This window comes from Misgurnus anguillicaudatus, chromosome 11, assembly GCF_027580225.2.
Source record: "Misgurnus anguillicaudatus chromosome 11, ASM2758022v2, whole genome shotgun sequence".
NCBI lineage: Eukaryota > Metazoa > Chordata > Actinopteri > Cypriniformes > Cobitidae > Misgurnus > Misgurnus anguillicaudatus.
This window is the reverse complement of record NC_073347.2, coordinates 12289566-12306698: the sequence shown is the minus strand read 5'-3', so window position 1 is coordinate 12306698 and position 17133 is coordinate 12289566. Positions and strand designations below refer to the sequence as shown.

General features: G+C 36.6%; 1 protein-coding gene across 21 annotated transcripts in view; it reads right to left on the bottom strand.

Annotated features, from left to right (window-relative positions):
* kcnma1a (potassium large conductance calcium-activated channel, subfamily M, alpha member 1a) overlaps positions 1 to 14315 on the bottom strand; it is a 263693-nt gene extending 249378 nt beyond the window's left edge. For 14 of the 21 annotated variants that reach the window (XM_055170791.2, XM_055170796.2, XM_055170794.2 and 11 more), the window contains exon 1: positions 13401 to 14314. In XM_055170791.2, coding sequence (XP_055026766.1) covers positions 13401 to 13688 — 288 coding nt within the window. In that variant the 5' untranslated portion in view covers positions 13689 to 14314. Of the gene's footprint in view, positions 1 to 13400 lie in introns of all 21 variants that reach the window. The other 7 variants (XM_055170804.2, XM_055170805.2, XM_055170807.2 and 4 more) reach the window with 2 other exon arrangements.
* Positions 14316 to 17133: the final 2818 nt, after the last annotated feature.

The following is a 17133-nucleotide window of genomic DNA, read 5'->3' as shown; positions in this document are numbered from 1 at the left end:
ACGCATCTGCAAAGATTAAGCATGTCTTGATGTGTAAACTTTAGAGAGAGTCGCGCTAATGTGTCTCATACTGTAATCCATTAACATACATTTGGCGAATAAAGCAATGAAACACAACGTAACGTTTTTATGTGGAGCGACTGTTGCGCTGTTTGAGATTCACCCTCCTTCTCTGTTTGAGCGCACGCGTTTAAGTGCCCTCCGTAGTGCACATACTAGAGAGACGCGTTTAAAAAAAACCAAGCAAACATAAAATCTCTCTGTTATTGACAGGGCACACATAAACAAAATTCTCTCCACAGTATTCTTTTTCTAATAAAAAAATGTGTTAAATGTATGTATAGATTACAGTCAGATTAACCTACTTAAGTCTGTGTCATTAATGTTAATCAAACAACCCATGACAAAGAGACAAATAGCTCTAAAAATAATAATATTAATTTATTGTGTTATGATTCATTTAATTTGATTTCTGTAATGCTAATTTCAGACCTTATTAATGTACAACTTTGTTCTTTTTTATAAATGTTTGCAATTTCTTTATTGTTTATTAGATTTTTCCTACCCGCTTTTTGCTGATCGGAAAAATAATCTGATCTGTGCCTCAAAAACTGTAATGTGATCTGAACTGTGAGTTTTTTGATCCGTCACACACCCCTAGTTAGTACACAATGATAGCCATAAATGCAGTTGTACTAATAATTGGCATAATAATTTCTTTCGGTGTTTCGGTTTCGGTTTTTCGGCCTTGTTTTGCTTTTTCGGTTTTCGGTTTCGGCCAAGAATTTTCATTTCGGTGCATTACTACAAGGTACTGCACAATATAACAAACAACACTACTAATTGTCCTACTTAATAGTATAATGGCAACAGAAAATCATATTTTCATAAAATCATTATTTCAATAATGTCACAAGGCTGGGGTGAAATTTGCAGAATCGATTCACATACGAGAAATGATAAAAAATAAGCACTGTCTAGTGAAATGGTGACTGGTTGCAATGTCCTAAGAACAGCAGTGGAAACTGGTCAGTCTTTCCCCTGAGCTTAGAGCTTGCTTTTGTCATGCCAGTATCAACAACACATGACAATAATCCACGACTCTATGACTGAATTGCCAGGAGCAACTCGAGAGACCTGGCACACAAACGTCAACTCTATACAAAATCATTTTTGTCTCCAGCAGTGAACAAAATCTTTGTACACTTTTGATAAACTCAAGTGTCTCAGCATTTTTAAGCAGTTGGGTGATTCTCACGAAACCATTGAAACACCACGGCACTAATGATTTTAGCTTTAAAATGTGTAATATAGTAACATTAAAAAGCATCAGAATCAACACAATACTGTTTTCTACCTTGCACAATGTGTGATTTCAACAAAAGAATTTATAATTGTAAATTTTATCTCATTTTCTGCTGAAATTCTCATTACCGCAATGTGTCCGGCTGTGTTTGAACATGCGTTATGTTGTAATTTAATCAAATTAACACAAAAATATTAAGAAAAAAATAAATGGATGTTTTGCTAGACTACTTTAGATGACAGAAAAAATATTTACTGAATATTCATGTATAGTGATCGACCGATATATCGGCCGGCCGATACATCGGGCCGATTTTACTAGGTTTTAGGTGTATCGGCATCGGCCGATTTGCGGCTTGCGTTCGCCGATAGTTTTTCCCCGGCATTAATTACAGACAGGCGCCCACAGGCAGCTCTGTGTTGCTGGAGGCTGCCTGCAGCACGTGCAGTCCCCCTCCCCCCACTAGCAGAGCGGAGCGCTCCAAGCCTGCGCTGGTAAGTTTTAAACTTCAAAGCATCTTTTAACTGTTTGACTGAAATATTGCCATATACTTTGAAAGTGTAAACACGTTGCTCTATATGTGCGTGCAACCATAGCTAAGAAAGTTTGGTGGTCATAATGGAAAACGCGAATGCTTATAAAACTGCTTGCCATTGTATTTAGGGAGCTTCAAATAGCTTTTAGGCTAACCGTATACATACGGCAGCTGTTACGAAAACTGGTCATAGGATTAAATAATGCTGACGTTGTTCCGTGATTCCGTGGTATTTGTAGGAGTTTTATTCAGCGACCACCAGTCTGACATTTGGACGCGACGCGTGCTCATAATGCCGCAAGCAAACGCAGGTCATGTGATCAACCGAACAGCTGATCATAGCTGGACAGGGTGGGTTTTTAATTCTCATCTCCATAAATATATGTAGTAGTAAAAGGCTAAAAATCAATATCCATTGCTGATAGTTTCTCGTCATTGTGGATAACGCAGTTCATGGTTGCATATGTTTATGGTTGTTAACGCGGAGTTTCGCGGAATGTTCGTCAGCGAAAAAAAAATAAGGAATTCGACCCAAAGCACTTAGTTCCGAGCAGTTCCCACATGACTTTTATGTGACCTGAGAAGTGTTATTTTGTAAGTTTTGTCAACATTTCCGTTCACTGGGAGCGCAAAGATACATGCACTCTCTCATCCATGTCTCTCTCACTGCACCTCTCCCACGTGCACGCGCTCTACTATCTGACCGAAGTCCGTACACAAATCCTCATGTGTTTGTTCAGTTTTATGCATTTCAAGCGAGCTGAGGCAAACTAACTATCCCTCGCATTTATTATAGGGCACTAGGGTGTGTGAGATACAGAAGTGGGGCAATCCGCATGTTATTCAGAATTCTTTTTAAGTTGTTTTTTGATCAGTATTGCTGTTTACATTTTCCTTGTCTTCTTATGAAAGACATTTGCTCTACAAAAGATTAAGTTAAGTGCACTAAAACTTAAGACCTAAGCATTAAATAGGTTGTAAATAGTTGGTTACTTTCATGGATAAAGTAAAGTGTTCCCCTTGTTATACTGCTTGGTTGCTGCTACTGTGTGCAATGGTGTAATTATTTTATTTATATATTTTAAGCAGCCCTGAATTTTCTTACTTGTTCTACCTCACCTGTTTTTACTATTTGTTAAATATAGTTCAATAAATGTTCCTTTTTTAAATGTAAAATCATTGTGTCATTTTTATGATATAAACTGAATGAGCAAAAGCAGTATCGGCTCCAAATATCGGCTAAAGAAAATCGGCAGACTGTATCGGTCATCGGCTAAGGCTGATGGGAAAAAAATCGGTATCGGCATCGGCACAAAAAAATCCATATCGGTCGATCCCTATTCATGTATAATAATAATGAAGAAAAATTAGGAAAATGATGTGTCCATGCCTGATGTTCTCATCCTCCGCAACACTTTTTGAGAACAGTTTAAGCACACATACAGACTTTTAATAAAGTTTGATTTTGAGTGACCAAGCACATGGACCAGTTACTTCAAGATGGCTACCAGGTAAGATAATTTTTTTTTACAGTTAATTTGAAATATTGTCTTGTCAGAATGCTTACACGACATTTTGATTATCATTACCGCAACTGATGCTTATTAAATGTTAATTTAATTAATAAAAGCATAATTCTTTGATTTTAAATGCATGTGCAGAATCTCCAAATTATGTTCTTTCAGGTTTGTCATGTCATTTTGAAAATTATGTCGGTGTTGATGTTTTCTGACTGTTGCGGTAATGAGATTTTTTAGGACTAATTTTTTTAATTATGTTACAAAAAGTGTTAAATGATAAGTAAAAGTTTTTAAATTAATGTTCCCATTTACTCCAGACTTTGTTTTTCAATGTCTGGTGGGAAAAAAAGTAAATTTAAGCAATTTTTACATTTTCATGCTTGACATTTTTAAAACCAAGTTTTCGTGAGAATCACCCAGTTATATTCCAGCAAGTCTTGTCTTCTTTTAACACCAAGCTCAATTTTGAACATTTCATTACCTGATGTCATTACCTGATGTATGTACATATAGTCGCAGAATAAATTAAGAGACCACTCCAGATTTGCCTTTAAACATCATTTCTACATGTATTACGACCATTTCTGCCCAGTGTATTTTGAATTCCAACAAAGGCAATCCTCATAAGTGACATAAAGTCACCCAACAGCAATGTAAAAAACTGCGTGGATAAAAAGACACATTAAAGGTCCCATTTCTCCTGATCCTATATTTTAAAAATTTTAGTTAGTGTGTAATGTTGCTGTTATAAATAATACCTGCAAAATTATAAAGCTCAAAGTTCAATGCCAGGTAATATATATTTTTTAACAGAATTCCCCTTTCAAAGCCTACAGTGAACGGCCGGTTTGGACTACAGCCCTCTACTTCCCGATTGAATGACGTCAATATAAGAATTTCTGACTAAACTCCACCCACAGGTATACATCAGTCGTCAGCTTTGGCTCAAACAACTCTGCTAAGCTAAGCTGCTATCGAATCACAACACACTAAACAAACAACACAATCAGAACTCGTTACATATTTCTGAAGGAGGGACTTCATAGAACAAGGAAGACATCAGCCCGTTTTTAGGACAGTGAAAACAGCGGTATACAGATAAGTACATTGTGTAAAAAAAATTTTTTACACGAAACATGAACACATGTTATACTGCACACCATAAACACAATCATAGCTTTAAAAACACAGGAAAAAACAGACATTTGAAGATGTGATTAAAAATCTGGGTTTTTCTATAGAATGTATATTTCTGAAATTTTCCTGAAATACAAGTAAACTTTCTCTACAGTATTCAAGATTGGAAAACACTTATCTTTTTTGTTATTTGGACCATGTTTTCCCCTTAAAGTGTTGTCAAAAGTCAATGTTTATATATTTTTTAAAATCTCACTTCAATAGATTACAGGGTGGCACCAAGGATAAGGTGCATTATTGCCACCTACTATGTTAAAAGTGACTTCTACACTGTAAAAAATTACTCTGGAGGGTGTTAAATTTAACCCATGAAAATTAGTTATAATTTAATTAAATATATAAGCTAGCAAGTAAAATAAAAAATAATGGGTATATTCTACCTTCACTATCCAATTTTTAACAGTAATAACTGCAATACTAAAAAAATAAGTAACATATACCCCAAAATATTGGCCTTAGCACCGCAAAATGCGCATGAATCAACATCCAGGCGGGACTCGAGTCACCATTTTTCATATCATATCGGCGGGAGAACTGCGGTTTGTTGACAGGTACGTTTTTATTTAACTTGTTGATATCATCATGAATGGAAATGTTAAGTTGGTTAACTGTAAAATCTACCAGAAGTTTAGTCATTTGCGTGTTTCTCTGTCTCTGTTGTTGACAGATTGATAGGTTATGTCAGTCAGGTTAGCTTTGAATGAAACATCGCCCAGTTCTTGCACCTGCGAATACGAATAAAAATGCATATTTATGATTAAAATATTAACTTCCATTATTATTATTTACATGTCTGAATCTCGTGAACAGCGGAGCTGCTCAATCTGAGTGGTTGAACTTAAGCAAGCCACGTGACGAGAGAGAGCAGCGGACGGTTGATGTACGATACAGACGGGAGGGCGTCAAACAGACAAACAAACAACGGTAAAGCTGTCGATGCTAGATAATTACTGTTAAAGTTTTCTTGCATTTATCTGTTAATATATTGAGTTTTGTTTTAGAAGGGATCCATTTATGAAGCCATATTATTATTATTATTATCATTTACTGATATATAATTAACGTTGGCTTTCGCTTTTTAATGTCTGTTCCAAAAAGTATTTAAGAGTTCATATGTTATATATGTGACTTGTATGAAGTTGAATCACTTAAAATTGAATGTAAGTACTTCTTGTTAGTGTTCAATGTTTTATGCACGTGTACTGTGACTTATAGCATAATATGAAGTTGTATTTTTGCACTTAATAAGTTTTAAATGAAGTTGAAATGTTTGTTTGTATATCAATATAGCATGCTAGTCTACTGAGGTAAATGAGATCAGTTTTTCCTCTCATATTATTGTCTTCTTTAATTTTCTAATGATAACGTGAAGAACAGTATTTAGGAATCTTGCTTTTAATGGTTTTTTAACATCTCATGATGAAGACTTTTTTTTTTTTTTAATGAAATATGTTCAAGAAACTTTATGTAAAACTATGATATGTTGTATTTCACTTGAAATGTATTGGGGTTATTTTGTACTTCCAATAATTAGTTTTAAATGTTTACAGAATGTTATTTGGTCAATAAAGCAAGCAATTATGCAATCTTGTGTATGACTATTTTCTTATTCAACCCTCTCTGAATAAGTAATATGTAATGTTTCTTAATGGCTAATCATTATTAATAATAATTTAATAGATCTGTGGCTTAATACCAGTAGGGTTAATGTTATTCATTTTTTTATAAGAAATTAGTTATGAAAAAAATAGGTAGACCTTACCTATTTTTTTTTACTTTATCATAGTAATTAAATTTAGGTACTCTTTAATCAAATATATAGGATATAATTTACTCAAACAAAGTGAGTGCAAATTGTTACAACAATTTTTTTGAGTAAATTCTATAGGTTGTTTTTTACAGTGTAGGCTTGAGAGTGGCGTTACGTGACGAGGGTGAGTTATGCACCTTAAAGCTATAGCGGAAGATTTCCGTTTTCCGGGTGGATCATCAAGACTATTGGTCATCCCAGATGTCAATCATTCTGATTATATGTTGACGTATAACCGTCGTACGTGCTCGCCTCTAGGTTCGCTTGCTGCACATGCGCACTTTCACGTGTATGTGTGTTGTGCTACGGTTTCAACCATTCATTGAAGCTCGCGTTCTCACTGTGTTTTTTTTTTTATGTCTGAGGGTCGCAAGAGAAAAAGTGTCTACGAATTGTATGACAAGAAGAGAAAGGACTATAAAGAAAGAAACAAGACCAGAATGTTTATGGGAGACTATTTCACATGCTGGCGTGAGCTAAAAGGACAGGTTGGGCTTCCCACGCGAAGTTTCTACTGAAAAGGTACATTTGTCATGCTATTTGGAGAATCCATTTAAAATCACTGCTAGTAAAAGTTGATGTAAGCTATAATTAGCGATGCTAGCCCTGGCACAAGTCACGAACCGCACAGACACGGTAAACATGCCGACAGCAACTTGTAAACAGAGCGAAGAGAAGAACTGAGCTCCTGCATGCTCTCTCTCTGTCTCTGTCTCGTGCACGCATTTAACAGGCGTTCCCTCTCGGGAGGAGGGAGGGAGAGTGTTGCGTGTGCATTTTTAGAAAAATATCGAGGGGCGGTTCTTTTAAATAATTCGGAAAAATCTTCCACTATACCTTTAATGTTGGTGCTACCTGCCATTAATTGAAAAAGCAGCAGCTCCGTGAATGTGCCTTGTCTGATACCAGAAGTTTTTTAGTATCATGGTTTATTAAGTTTTGAATATGGATATTTTTTCTTACAAAATCGCAATGATCCTTTATTAAAGGGACACTGCACTTTTTTTGAAAATATGCTCATTTTCCAGCTCCCCTAGAGTTAAACATTAGATTTTTACCGTTTTGGAATCCATTCAGCTGATCTCTGGGTCTGGCGCTACCACTTTTAGCATAGCTTAACATATTCCATTGAATCTGATTAGACCATTAGCATTGCGCTAAAAAATATCCAAAGAGTTTTAATATTTTTCCTATTTAAAACTTGACTCTTCTGTAGTAACATCGTGCTACAAAAATTTACAATATGTGGAAAATATAGTTTTTTACCATTAACCACTCAAACAAATTGTATTAAACCAAAAACACAAAATAAATAACTCTCGTTTTTAGCAATGAAATAGGTGCCCTTTAAAAAATTTCAATAACATTTCCCAGCTGACAATGCACATATATTTGATGTTTTATCTTGGAACTATACATACTTGTATCCTGTGCTCTGTACATTGTGTTACAGTGTTAGTGAGAGGGACAGCTGATCTTTGGGTGTGTGCTCTGTCACCCTGTTAGCCCAAAGGCAGTCAGCACATGGTCAAACAGGAGGGGATACACAGGCTCAAAACAAATCCACCTCCTAGGCATCTTGGCAATTCTTCTTGCTTTACTGAGAAACTAAGTTCATCCATAGACCTAAAAAATATTTTGTAATGTAGAGTCTTATATATGTACAGTTGTCGCTTAAAATAGGCACACAAAACAAATGCATAACTCCAATGCGTCAGAAAATATCTTGAGCTTTAAATGGAAAATGCTATTTATGCAGCACTCGGACAAAATCACTGGACTGCAAAGCGAAGGGCTTATTTCAAGGAGTAACAGCTATTGGTAAACCCCTTTGTGTTTGCAGTATGTAAAACAAAACATGGAAATTGAGTCATTTGGAGCAGAAGTACAAAACAAGATTAAATAAACATGGAGTATAAATCAATATTAAATTCTGCTTCAGTAACATTGTTTTCTACCTCAGGCAATATGTACCAATCTAGTCACAATAACCTCACTCACCAGTCACTGTCATGTTGGCAGAGGCAGCAAATTTACAGTTACATTGATACCTTATGAAGTTGAACTAAGGAGGTTGGCATTACGTATCACACTACAACAGAGGTCTTCAACCTTTTTCAGGCCAAGGGCCCCTTGGATAGAGGAGCAGGGACCCCCAGTACATCAAATGATGTATTTTCACACACTTTAGCTTTAAACTTTCATAATGTGTTGTCCTAAGCTCTTCTTCCTCTTTTTTTCATTTACTTAATCCTTAATATGACTCAATAGGTGAATAGGTTATACAGTACTTTAGATCATGTGTTATAACTAAAACCCCAGGCAAAGAAAAGAGAAAGTGTGACTTCACATTAAGTCACCACACCTACTGTGTGGCAACTACACCAATTATATACATAAACTATTAAACCAAATGCTCCAAGATGGTGCGCTATGGACTGAAAGGAATCAGCCTTCAGTGCATGACATGCTCCCTGTCTCACCTGCTTGCTCAACATGGCCGGCCTCAGCATTAGTGACACCGTGCCTGAAAGAGCTGGCGTCCTAGTCAGCTGCACAACAGATAACGTTTCATCCTCTTAATGCTCCTAACAAGCATGTACCCCTTGCAACTGAGTGTCAATACCACTCCACAAAGTCACCCCTCCGGACTCTCCTTCCACTAGGAATCACACCAGTGCCAGCAATTATCCACACCACCATTTTCATTTCTTCCTGGAAACGGGACATGGTGCGAAATCACTTGGCTATCGTTCTCATTGTCAGCGGCACAACAACAGGTTCTCATCAACCACTGAATTACTGAGCTGTTTACGTATATATCCATAGGAATTAAGGGGAATATGTGGGAATCAATGAATATATGGGAATTAATGGAAATAAACTGGAAATTTGAAAAATGCAAAGTTGCCTATAGACAGTTTCATCGGACGCACATGCGGTGACACAATTACGTGTCTGATCCGAACTTTACTTCCGGTTTTAGTTTTTTAATGGTCTGACTAGTTGCTAAATTGAACACTTGAACAAATACGTCGTCGAAAATAACAAATGTTTTGGTTTCCTAGGTAATGTACGTGTTGTTTATTTTGCTTGTTCTATAAATAAACTACTTTAAAAGGACTTTGTTGTTATTTATTCTTAGCGGAGTTTCCCGGAAGTTACGTGTTGACCACGAAAGCCCCTTGTTTATGTTGTTACTGCTGAAACTATCTATAACAGGCAACTTAAATGCAGTTTAAAAAATCTTGCAGCATAATTTTGTTTAAAGATACAGTTTGTATTATTTTCGCCAATGGATGGCGCCAGATCAAACAACAACAATGATGTTGTTTACTGACGCTCTGAAGCAGCGTGGAATTATGGGATTTGTAGTCTTTAACTCAACCGCTGATGGCCATCAATCAGACGAGAACGAGAAATCACGTTGATGGATAAGGTAATCAAGTCTTATAAATGTTGCATTTGATGACATCGTTTATTTCATTATGTAAGTTTATATGTGATGTTCAAAACGAAATTTTCAGTCATAGATAGTTAACACAGCACAGAATTAAGTTTTCAACTTACAATCTACAATGATTTTTCACATAATGTATTGAGAGTACAAATCTTATGTGAAGTGTCTTAAAATGACCATTTATATTGCTGTACAATACCTTTGATGTGCATATCGTCCGCGGGAAGATGCGCTGATTACAATCGACACACTAATGTTGTGATCAATATAATAGCATACGTTTTTTGAAGGGTTACGAATCAAAACAACTCACCCATCGCGTAAAACACAAGCAGGATCAGAATCTCACAATACCTTTGATGTGCATATTGTCCGCGGGAAGACGCGCTGATTACAGTAATGTTGTCATCAATATAATAGCATAAGTTTTTTGAAGGGTTACAAATCAAAACAACTCACCCATCGCGTAAAACACAAGCAGGATCAGAATCTCGGTCTAGTTAAATGTTGTCGTGAAGCTCTCTCCATCCAGATAATGCAACAACAAATCGATCCTCTCTCGTTTTGTTCCAAACTCTTCTTGGGTCGTTTGGTTGGCCCGTACGCTAACAGGAGCTGACACAACCAGCGGCAGACGGTAAAGAGTTATCCATAAGTCCATAAGCAAGCGCATAGTTCCGCATTGTCCACGACACTGGCTGCGTCCGAAACCTCAAGGCTGTGAGGACTGTGAGGACTTGTTTCCTCGCTGCCTCATGAGGAAATGACTTCGGCCTCGGAGGCCTGAAGGCCGCTCAGAGAAAGGCTTTCCGACGCACTTCAAAGGAAGCGTGTTTGAAATATGAACAGAGAGCGCCTTTGTGATAACTAATCACATATTTGAAAACTACAATACTAATTTCTCGCTATAAATGCAATTAAAATGTGTAAAATGTGAAAATATACGTTTATTTACACTAAATTTGTGCTCCAGTCGCTTCCTTGGCCGCCATTTTATTTTTTCGAGCTCGACCAGTGTTGTCATGTGGGTTACGTCAGTAAAGGCGGTGACAAAGGGTCACATGGATATTAACGTCATTGACAGGAGACTGCACTGCCCCGTGTCAATGTTTTGAATGGAAATTTTCTCACGATTTACAAGTAGTTGAAAACATTACAGATATTGATAGTAATCAGCTGGACAAAATATATAACACTGGCCTAGTGGTTTTTCGACATTTTACTGCAAATATCTCACAAATTGCACCAAGAATTAATAAAATTTCAGTCATTCCTCAGTCACATAATTGATGGTGAGTCTAGCCCTGACAGCATCGCAGGGAAAATCAAGTGTGCGTCATGGCGCACTCACATTTTACTTTACTATAGACGATTTCATTGGACGCACGTGCGCTGACGCAATACACGTCTGGATCCGAACTTTACTTCCGGTTAAAATATTTTAATGGTCTGACTAGTTGCTAAACTAATCTCTTGAACAAATGCCTCGTCGAAAATAACAAATGTTTTGGTTTCCTATGTAATCTATGTGTTGTTTTTTTGCTTGTTATATAAATAAACTACGTTTAAAGAACTTTGTTTTTATTTATTCTTAGCGGAGTTTACCGGAAGTTACGTGCAGACCACGACAGCCGCTTGTTTATGTTGTTACTGCTGAAACCGTCTATACAGAACCGCATAATCCAAGTGCGATTGTCTTGAGCCCCAGACCCGACCCCAAAAGTAAAACGTCTTCGCATTGGATAAGAAAACACGCTATCTCATAAATAATAATCAGACATCGACACGTCGTGATGTACTACAGATCTGGAAGTTTAAACCCGGAAGACAAAAAAAGCTAAAAAATAACTAGTTTTCTCCAAATGTTAAAATTAATGTGCAATGATGTGCAACACAACTAACTCTTTTAACAACTAAACAAAGTGTTGGTTAGTGTTTCATGACGCTTTAAAGCCATTAATCAGATTGATGAGTGCAAGTATTAGAATTCTTCAAAATTTGTATTAGATTGTATTATTACTTGCGTGCATGTCTGCTTATGACCAAACAAAATGTTTATTTAGGTTTGTATATGATAGTTTATATAAATTTCCCTAAATTTTCAAATAATTCCGATAAAATCCCGCAAATCCCTGTAAATTCCCAGTAAATTTCCAATTTGGAATATTTTCCAAATTCCCCAGATTAAGTTCCCATGGAAAGTTCTCATGGAAAGTTTCCCGAAATTTACCAGAAACTTTTCGCCCCTTTGCATCCCTAGTTTTAACCAACACACAGTAATAAAGACACAGACCTGACTGTGTTTTAACAACTTCCATCGGAGCAGATTGAGTCACAGTGTCCGTTTCAGATGGACTCCTTGCTGGAGCGCTTGTACATGTATGTGATTAAATGTTAATGAAGACTTCACAGACGTCATTAACCCTTCTCATTTGAATAAATAACAAGTTCAACACAGTGTTATCTGAATGGGAAAGCACTGAAATAAGGTGGGCATAATTCACTGATGTTGACATAAGTTAAACATGAAAATATTTAACAACTTAATTTATCAAGAAACCAACAGGGCGACATACAATTTAGTCTTTTCCAGACTGAAATCTTGCTTAGTAGATATTAATAGGGATTAAATAGTATTGGCTATTGTCTCTTCAAATCCTACATGAACCAGCCAATATAAGGCTTCGGGTAACCAGTCCTTTTTGATGTCTGCTTCTAGAAAACCGAATAACACTTTTCCATTGCAGGACATTACAGCAAATACATCAAAGATGATGGATAAGCATAAGATAAGCCACTCCCTTGTAACAAACAGACACACTGTTTCTCACCCAGTGCTTAATGGAAGCTATCACATGGCTATTTAATTGAATGAATATGAAACATTAAAATATTACATTTATGTATTGTTATAGCAACAGGTCTGGATTGATATATGTACATAAATGGTACATATTAGGACCTTATTAAATGGTACTGCCCCAGTTTTCAATTCAATCAAGTAACAGAAAGAGTTGGTATTGCTTGGTTGTGTACCACACACTTCTAAAAAAACTGCAAATATTAAGTCTACTCCTCTAAATTTTCCAACTCGGAAATACAATATCAATATAAACCAATGATATTGGTTGAAGAGCCAGATTAAATAAAAGTATATAGCCTATATTACAAAAACACATATTAAGATCTGCAATACATAAACACAGAAACCTTCTAGATCGTAATGATGTTGTGTGTGCATTGAAAGATTATGGCCTATATAAAAAGCTCTCAATTATTTTTGCCATACATTGGGTGATATTTATTAAATGTACCACCTCTTAAATCTTAGATTTTATAAAATGTTTTGTACATCATTCAGATGTAACTTGTTTGCTGCTTGCTGCAATGTTTTCATGCAGAGCAGACTGAACACAGTGTATTCTCACCAATGAATCATTCCTTTGAATGCCAATTCACAGCCATCCAAATGTCATTCGTTAAAAATCCTGATAATAACATGGCCATTTGTTTTAACCAATCTGTGCATTTAATGGAGACAAACACACAACGTAAGGCTCGAGATGCATTACCTTATTTTTGATTTTGCAATGACAGCAGACAGTCCACAGGTACTTAAGGGTCCTCCACAGGAGAATGATGAAGAGACCCCCGAAAAACGTCACCATGGATGAGGCGAGGAAAGCCCACCACATGCGCTGACCATTGTTGTCACAGGGTACGTCGGGTGAGAACGGGATGATCACGTCCATCTTCGATATAGAGACAGAAGAGTCCGGGTTTTTATTAAAATTGATAGTATTACTCATTCTAGGGCTGCTGCTGCCATAGGATCCGTTGCCACCTGCCACATCTAGCATTGAGAAGCTTTGGAGAGCTCCTGCCAGCGCCCCCAACCCCAGCCATCAGCCATATTGCTTCAAAAATCCCTATCCTATGTGCACTGTCTCTCTATCCGCGTCCGTTCAGCGACAATATAATTTTTTAATCGATATTTTTCTGTGAGAAACGCAGCGAGTCTGAGAGCGTGAGGAGAAAGCGCGCGGCCGTTCCCCTCAGCGCGAGACATTTAAATCCGCATTAATGACGACTTGATGTTTTCATTTTGAAGGGTTGTCCTCATCCTTCTCCATGTTCGTTAAAGAAATAAAGCGTAAAGCCAGTGTTCGTTTGGTCTCGGTTGTTATTAGTGGATGTGTGACAGAAAAACAAGCAAACGGCTAGTATCTATGGTGTTCTTCAGACGGCTCGCGCGCGTCCATCCAGCGACAGTGTCGCCTCAGCGCTGTCTAATCGATATTTCTCTCATAAACGCCAACTTAATCGATGCCTTGAACGATATTCAGCTGGGAGCCAATCTGGGCTTTGTGGTATCGGTCGGCTCAATGGAAGAACCTGTTCAAATATCGGCGTTTGGGCGATTATTCCGCTCTCAATGACATGTCGCTGTCCACATTCACTTTCCGCGGCTGATCCAGTCAGTCAGATCTGCTCCACAGATTGTTGGGGAGATTTACAGGTAGGAAGGCGGGGCCAAACCGTTATAATAAATAGAGAGAGAGAGAGAGAGAGAGAGAGAGAGAGAGATCCTTTTTTTCTGATGCGCGTCAGTGATTTCGCGCGTGTATTGAATTATAGTATATTCAGCGTGACGCACAGACTGCTGCGTATTTCAACGTTACATTTACTGAAACGAAGTAAATCAAGCAGTCTACAGAGATATAGAGTGTTCTCCTGTCGTCTTGGAAGTGTAGTGATGCTGTTTATCATCCTGTTTCATTCTGTTTATCATCTCAGTAATTTTATGGTGATTGAATCGTTGACAGAGTGTAGCTTTAGGGTATGTTTTACTATGATTATTATTGCTATTATTATTATCATCATCATCATCATCATCATCATTATAAGCAGAAGACAAGGTCGGCTAAATTGTGTCTGTATCATTAAAGTCTGTGAAATGAGACCCTAAGAAATCAGGCTACAGTATATAAACATTGATAAACCTGAATCAGGTGTTATGAAGATTTACAGATGCCTGTTATTACTTAAAGGAACAGTATGTAAGAAATGTATATCAATTAATCATAAAATGGCCCTGATATGTCAATAGACATTAAGAAATCATTTTCATTTCAAATACTTATATCACTGACAACAGTGGTCCGGCCAGGATATTGTCATTTAAAAAGTGCAGTTGCAGCCCTCAACTGATGTTTATGTTGTCATTTTGTTTATTGGCCACCAGTTGTGTGATTGCAGTACCAGTTTTAGCCACAAGTTTTGTAATTGCAATACCAGTTTTGGCCACAATCCTACATACTGTTCCTTTAACTTATTACAAAAATAGCGACTTAAAGGTGCAGTGTGTAATTTTTTGAAGGATCTCTTGACAGAAATGCAAAACAATATACAAAACTATATTACCAGGTGTTTATAAAACCTTTCATAATGAACCGTTGTGTGTTAATTATCTTAGAATGAGAATTTATCTACATACAATGAGGGTCCCCTTACATCGAAGTCGCCATATAGTGCCGCCATGTTTCTACAGAAGCCCTTAACGGACAAACTTTTTTACTAAGTTGTCTCCGACGATAACATGTTTTTCCGGTGGCGGCTACCGTAGCTTCTCTATGTGTTTCAAAAGCGAGGGGTGAGCAGTGGACTGAGCCGTTGGTTGCAATTCGCAATCTCACCACTAGATGACGCTAAAATTTACACACTGCACCTTTAAACAGAATCTGATGGCAGATATACAATAATGTATGCTGATATACAGCCCAGTCACATATCGCTGTAAAATAAATGCTGCAAGCTTAATCCAATAAGTCAGTTGAACCTACTATTTTACGTTTTTGACTAGTGATGAGTTGACATAACTTATAAAACCAGTTGAAAATGTTTAACTTAATTTATTGAGTTAAAATAAATCAAAAACTTGAACATTGATATGACTTTTTTTGTGTAGGCAGGTCCTTTCATAACCATTGTAATGTTTTGAATTGCATTAAACATAATACATTTGCTTAGTTATCCCTCTGTGTGTGTGCACGCATATGCTGTCAGAAAAAAATGGTCAAAATATGTAATGCAGCTGTCACGTAGGCGGTACCATTTCAAAACGTATAGCTTTGCACCTAAAGAGTTCATTTAGTATCTGAAAGGTACATATTGGTACCAAATGTAGGCCTACACTGTAAAAAATACTTTGCTGCCTTAAAGTTTTTTGTTGAATCAACTCGGATTTACAAGTCATTTCAACTTACTATTATTTATCTTGACTAGAGATGAGTTTTTATAACTACAGGTGAGTTGTTATAACTTATACATTTAAGTTGACTTTTCTCAACTATATTTTATAAGTTGTGACAACTAATTTCTGTTAACATTTAATTTTAAGGCAGCAAAGTTTTTTTTTACAGTGTATACATTTTAAATGGTACTGCCCCAGTGACAGCTGGGGTACATATTTTAAAGGGGACATATCATGAAAACCTGACTTTTTCCATGTTTAAGTGCTATAATTAGATCCCCAGTGCTTCCATCAACCTAGAAAATGTGCAAAAGATCAACCCAGTAACTTAGTTTTGTTAAACCATTTTCTGAAAGCATGTGAAAAAATAGGTCTTTGAAATTAGGCTCCCCTTGTGATGTAAGGGGATAATACCGCCCCTTAATCTGCACTATCCAACCACAGCACTACCATTTAGTGCAGAGATCAACTCATTTGCATTTAAAGGGACACACCAAATATGACACATTTTTGCTCACACCTACAAAGTGTCAATTTTAACATGTTATAATAAATTATCTATATGTTTTTTTTTTAGCTAAAACTTCACATGCATACTTTGTGGACACCAAAGATTTATTTTACATCTTATAAAAGTCTTGTGAAATGTCCCATTTAACAATATTTTCTAACCTTGTAGCTGCTGTTTTTAATAGCTTTTGTAGTTATAATTTAGCCACCCTTTCAGAATTATCTGTGTGAGATCTTTTTATGGAGTTATTTGTTTCTCCATGCTTTCTTGAAGGTATTTTTCTAAATGTAGCCTTTAATAACGTGTTTTAACACCTTCTGAGGCATTGTCGCTAACAAATAACAAAAATTATGTGTTTGTGGATTAACACATATGTAAAGACCTGTGATTCATACAGTAACACCAACAGCCAACAATGAGGAAAAGTTGGCTAGATGTACAGAAATCCATATTTTCTTATTATTCATTTATCATTTCACAAACCCAAAATTATTTCTACTACATAAATTATTTTGGCATGTTTAAATCATGGACGTTATTA